Source organism: Megalops cyprinoides, chromosome 4 (genome assembly GCF_013368585.1).
Source record: "Megalops cyprinoides isolate fMegCyp1 chromosome 4, fMegCyp1.pri, whole genome shotgun sequence".
In the NCBI taxonomy this organism is placed as follows: domain Eukaryota; kingdom Metazoa; phylum Chordata; class Actinopteri; order Elopiformes; family Megalopidae; genus Megalops; species Megalops cyprinoides.
This window is the reverse complement of record NC_050586.1, coordinates 35,580,420-35,586,402: the sequence shown is the minus strand read 5'-3', so window position 1 is coordinate 35,586,402 and position 5,983 is coordinate 35,580,420. Positions and strand designations below refer to the sequence as shown.

General features: G+C 40.5%; 1 protein-coding gene across 2 annotated transcripts; it reads right to left on the bottom strand.

Moving 5' to 3' along the window:
• Positions 1–4,350, bottom strand: si:dkey-3h3.3 (uncharacterized protein LOC100144568 homolog). 2 transcript variants are annotated; one of them, XM_036527776.1, is made up of 4 exons: positions 4,140–4,350; positions 1,865–2,866; positions 403–620; positions 1–157 (listed from the first exon to the last, which is right to left on the bottom strand). In XM_036527776.1, the coding sequence occupies exons 1-4, from the start codon at positions 4,161–4,163 to the stop codon at positions 88–90; spliced, it is 1,314 nt and encodes a 437-aa protein (XP_036383669.1). In that variant the 5' UTR covers positions 4,164–4,350; the 3' UTR covers positions 1–87. The 2 variants fall into 2 exon arrangements, with proteins under 2 accessions (XP_036383669.1, XP_036383668.1); XM_036527775.1 differs by lacking the exon at positions 4,140–4,350 and adding an exon at positions 3,983–4,018.
• Between the last annotated feature and the right edge of the window lie 1,633 nt (positions 4,351–5,983).

Genomic DNA, 5,983 nt, shown 5'->3' with positions numbered 1-5,983 from the left:
ACAGTTTTCCTGTCTGTTTTTGACCTTAGACGTGTACAGCTCAGTTTAGTGATTGTTTGTGTCACTGTCACCATAGGCCTGCAGAGGTCAGTAAATTCCTTTAGCTTTCAGTTCTTCTTGCACACGGGCCAAGTAATCTGGATCGGGGTAACCATAGCTACAAAAGACAAAAAAATAAAAATTCTTAAGTGTACTCACTCCAACAAAAAGCCCTCAGTGATCCATGATATAATTCTCAAACATATGACAAAGACAAAAAAGAAGACTTTGTCCACATTAAATTATTTCAATCACAGAGGTAGCCCATTCCATATTGACTTATGCCAAGTGTAGTGGCAGATGTGCCCATAGGAAGTTCCCCTTACGTGGCTCCCTGTAGGTGCTTGTATGCCTTATACTCACTTGGTAGGTCCTCCCTCCCGGTTTGTTTTGTGGTGAATGTCGTTCCAGGTGACCACGTTAGTCCTGCCGCTGGTGGATGACTGCCCAATGGTGAATATGAGCCTCTGATCAAAGGCCCTCTGCAGCAGCTTCAGCACACTCCTGCCTTCTGGGGAGTCTGGGAGAAAGGCTGTGCGGCTCGCCCCTTCGTACCTATGGCCAGGATTAGGATGCTCCTCCTGAGAGTGACAGACACATGAGCCAATGGCGAGCCAAGAACAATGCGGCATGCACGGGCAGCTTGAGGAACACTGCTTTCAGTTTGCACTTGAGCCGCAAGGGTCATGGACGTGCATTTAAGGAGGAACCCTCCAGCTGTGTTTGTGAATAAGGGACTTCAGTGTACCTCAAAGCAGCTGTTAAAGAAATTTTAAAAAATTATCTGTATTGTGGGTTGTGTTAACACTTAAATGTAAAGGGTAAATGAGTTGTACTCAGTAGGATGCCAGTTAAAACTTCATAACATAACACAATGTTGTTCTGCACAGTAATGACCAAGTAAAGACCCATACAGGAATAGACTCTCAGAAACTGATCATCCCTCTCTACATATGTCTACATACAAAACAAAATAATGATATTGCATTAATGAACTTCAAATTGTTTTATACTCATATCTCCTAAGAATGCAAGAAAGGATTCTCTCTCAAAGCATCACAAAACCAAGCTCAGCAGATCTGACTGGTTTGTAACACCTGTTGGTCCTTCATCCATGTAGCCAGGAGATGTCAATGCCTGACTCCACATGCTAGCCATCATCAGCTGGCCATTAAATGCTGACAATTAGAAAGCATTTGAAGAGCATTTAAGCTTTGCCACAGAAACACTGCAGTAGGAAATGTGCAGGATGAGCTTTAATCAATTACTTTTCAAAAAAGAATTAAAAAAAAAAAAGACTAAAACAACCAATTCTAAAAAAAAAAAAAAAAAACATTAGCCCAAACAAAGAAAACTTGCAGGACTTCAGTATTGCTGTATCACAGTTGTAGATGTAATACTGTTCACAGATGCATACTGACAGCTCTAGATGTTGATATCTGATATTCCAGCCTCGGCACCTATGTGGCCTCTTCCCTTTTGTGTTTCTCTCCACTTATAACACAACTACAGAAAGACATGCAACTGACCAAAATCACAGCCACATTTCAAAACCATGCAACAGCCTGACACAAACATGCAGGTGCCCAAGAGGGGTGTTTTATGGTTTGTTACTGTATGTGTAATTGATTATTTTGAAATTAATTGAAAATTCTGTAGAACTATTCATTTGTTTATGACTATAATTTTGTCAAAACACAAACCAAAATGTGCAATTACTGCTCCATATGCAATTCAGGGAGAGTCAACAAAGAAGAACATTATTGTCAAGTTGTTACATGATCTATAATTTATGAGGCACATTCCAATATTCGCGTACACTTACCCCTTGAATTCCGCCTGGTATGTGATATCGGATGACAATTGTTCCATGCTTAATATTTCCTGGTAGGGATGATGCGTTAGTGGAGACCTCCATGGTGCCCCTGCGCGGTTGTGTACCCGTCAGGTGACCATAGACTGCGCCACAGATGGGACATGTAGGTTTTGATTCAAATGCCCTGTCCAAACAGTCTCTGCAGAACGAGTGCTGGCAACGCGACAGAGTCTTCTTATCTTTAACGGTCTCCAGACAAATTGGACAGGCTTCTTCCTTCTCCTGCTGTGGACTCTGCGCCCTTGAGGAAGCGGACGCACTGGCGCTTGCCGTCTGCGGCTGCTGCGTTTGGTGCCTTGGTAGTTGGTAGTAGCTCATTGCTCCGCTCTTCAAAAACTCATCCAATCTCGACACGTCTGCGTAGCTGCCGGTTACAGAAACCGAGCTCGTAGATGCAAGTCTGTGAGAATCACTGCTGATCAGAAGTTTGGGAAATTCCAATTGGATGGACTTAAGTCGTGTCTTCAATGCTGGATCAAGGGGGAATGTTCTTACCAGCAGGTTTGTTGCAATCTTCTGGTAAAATGTTATAAATCTCTCCCTTGCAAAGTGACAGCAATAAATATCCTTCCCACGATGCAGAGGTCGGAAACTGACAAGCGACTTGTTACTGGCTCTGTTATATTGCATAGAAACCGCATCCCCAACAATTTTATTAAGTTCCTTGGAGTATTTTTGATTAATGTAGTCCATAACAGTATCAACCACCTCGATATCTCCTACCTGTGTGGGAGTGCTGTAATCCTGGTTGGCATCGGTCTGATATTTCGGAGCATCTAACCTCTTTAGGCTTGATAACTTCCAAAAAACATCTTCTATGTCCTTAAATGAGCCTTTGACTTCATAAGTGCTTTTTTTATCTTCCCAGTCGTAGCCATTGAGAATGTGTGATGCTTTATCAGTCCGTTGAAATTTTGTTATGTCAACTGTCAGCGTTACACCCGAGAATATCTGTAAGGAAATGAAAACAAGGCCGTGATACACAAGATCACGTCACATATTACTTTTAAATGAGACTAAACCAATCCAATGACAAAATAAGTGAATGTTAGTGATGCACTTCAAATTATGTAATCCAAAATTGTACAGCATGGAGACTTGGAACATTTACAATGGCTCACGGATTAACTAAGGATTGCATTGAGTTACACACATGGTGACCGTTCTGAACTCACTTCTATTACATGCTAGGACAGGAATGCAGATGACTCATGAGAAAAAAAGAAAAGAAAAAAATAGTTCGCTGTAAAACATAGGCCTACTGCCTCTGACAAACAAATTTAGCCAAACACCATGGTGTCCGACACGTAACCTAGCCAAAACAAGCAGCTCAGCCACACATCAGTCTACCAGCGATTTCTCTATTGCTCTAAATAAAACAGGTGTTGTTCTCTCGGTCTTCAAAGAATCTTGATGTGATACCGGACAACCTGTCAGTGACCCAGAGCTGTACATTCTTCCTCGACCGCTTTCGTAGAATCCAGTCATTTCTCTGCGCCTAAAGTCACTTTACCTGAGAGCCTTACACTTTACAGTGTGCAGGCTCTCAGGCTCTCCTGTCCGGTCGTTAAACCTCTTGCTGGTCTCTGTATGTACCGTAATGCCTGTCCAACTTATCCAGCATACTTTGTATTGACTTGTTTATGACCCACCGAAAAGGCTGCTCATGTCCTTTAGTGGATAACCGTCATAGCTCACATTAAATTCAGACCTCAAATGATGACTTCTAACTTGCTGGGTAGGAAAAAAATCACTGCTCCCACCTGTACTACGTATTCCGGCACAGGGTGAAAACTCCGTTGTCCAAATCTTGGTGCCCTGAACACAAGCCCATCTCTGACCTAGCACTGACGTCCTTCCAAATTCTTGCATGCATGGTTAACTTTGTGATTACCATGACAGTGTGATATTTGACTTATTTTATGTCGTCATTAGGCGGCTTCTGCAAGCATTCTTATAAAGACACTGTTCCAATGTTATGATCGCTAGCTGTTTAAAAGCCAGCAACTAGTAAGTAAAAGCAAGTACAGAGGTAGGTACAGCAAACAGTTACATAAAGGGCCTTACCCGATCTTGTTTTCGCGCCATGACTCTCATACAATAAAACCCTGCATTTCGCCTTTAAAGTAATCGACACCCAAGAGAGTGCATTAAACGCAGCCATCGTATTTATACAGACACTTCATGGCATAAAAGCATTTTCCAGATGCAACACAACACATACCTCGTCGATCGGCGGACCTGACATGTTGCAGTATAAAAAACGTTAAAAGCTCCTAACGCCAGGCTCGTTGCTAAGACAAGCAAACAAAACTTTGTTGCAAACAATGGCGACTGAATAAAATTTGTACTGCTCGTACTCTAATTTCATTGGACAAATTTTACAGTTGAGACTTGTACTGATACATCCATTGGATTGTTATAAAGTCACTCAATCTCTCTTCTCGTTTAAGAGAAATTTCACTTTCGTTTTCTTAGCATTGCTAACTCGAATTGATGCGCAAATAGAGACCTGTATACCTCACCTTCTCGTTCGTCTGTACGGGATGTAATCACTCTGTTCAAGACAAACGTGTGACGCATGAGGTTGCCATCTTTTGAGGCTCAAAGCACCTCCGGGTTAGGTACATCTCAAGCATAATGAATCATTACAGAGTAATTTTTGGTTTCACACAATCCTTATCACTAATATAAAAGTTACACAGATATCATACAGGATTCCACAAAAATAAATCGCCGTAAGACGTCTGAAAGTTTATGTAATATACGCATGCGCGGTGAGGCTCGTCACACAAAATTTGAAGAATGAGTGTATCAAGTAGGCTACAGTAGCGGGAACAGTGAATTCAGTTTACTGTTGATTTATTTGTTATAACCGAATTGATTGTATTATTTTTTTTTTTTAAAAAAATGCTGTCAGTGGATCGGACATATACAGCCTCCTTCATCCCACCCACCGAAGCGCAAACTGGGGGTACACCAGGATTATTTTTCGATATCGCTGAGCAAATAATACTTTATAGCAACTATCTGCAGTTAATTGAGTAAAAGACACTGTATTTTTCATCTGTTCGGTTATTTTGAACAGACTGTCTTTCTTTAACGTTATAAGCGTAAATAAGCACTTTCCTGTATTGTATGTACGCACAACAATAAAACGGAAAACAGTTGTTTATAAATAGTTTATTTATACTTGTTATAAACTAAGCATTCAACATTGTAACGAAGGGAACAGAGAGTAGTTTTCCATTACATAAACTTGGTGCAAACATAGTTACTCATGTTAAAAGAATATCACTCCTATATATAAACTTATATGTCCTCCCACACAGAGCTGACATGTAGGCCTTTGGGGAATCCAGCTTTTTCTTCTTTTTTTTTTTTTAACAGTAGAAACATCCCAAAGTGTAGTATTAAAAATGACATGGCAGTGGAAAATGAATCAATTTTAAATCTTGTACAAGTAGAGAGTATAGATTTGTATTTATGTGTTTATTTTTTGTTACTGAATTGAGCTTTGTATTTGTATCTTGCAATGCAGATTGTGTGACAAGACAATATTCCTTTATTCATTATAAGCGAAATTGTTTTTTCATCTTCAAAATCCAGAATACTCCCTTTGCAACACATGGTCATTTTAATTACTCAATATGTCTTCTTTTAAAATAACCATAATATAAAGTATATAGTTTTCTGCTTCAGTATATTCTGTCGATGGTGGCTGCATGTGCTTGAGGAAGCTGCCTACAGATTTTTGTCACATCTATTTGTGAGGAGCTTGCATGGTCCACAGTGTGACACACAACAGAAGCCTTCCTCTGTGATGTAGCACAAAGACAAAGAGAATGAGACACAATGTGTGTGTGCGTGCACATGCACGCGTATGTGTGTCTGGAAGCACAACGCTTGCATTTGTTATTCATGTATTATTACACTATGTTGCAAATAAATGGGGCTTTAAAGTCACTGAGGCTTATGGGTCAAAGAGGAGGGGGGGGGGGGGGGGTCTGTTGTATCAATAAGGTCTCAAGTTTAAGATAGACCTATGGATCCTACCATAATGTAAGG

What these genes read in the sequence shown, in the direction of transcription:
- si:dkey-3h3.3 (XM_036527775.1), bottom strand. Translation starts at nt 4,012, where the DNA reads ATGAGAGTCATGGCGCGAAAACAAGATCGG. An exon ending in TGGCGCGAAAACAAGATCGG is followed by an intron (nt 2,867 to 3,982) that starts GTAAGGCCCTTT and finishes ATTTCCTTACAG; the next exon opens with ATATTCTCGGGTGTAACGCT. An exon ending in TACCAGGCGGAATTCAAGGG is followed by an intron (nt 621 to 1,864) that starts GTAAGTGTACGC and finishes TGTCACTCTCAG; the next exon opens with GAGGAGCATCCTAATCCTGG.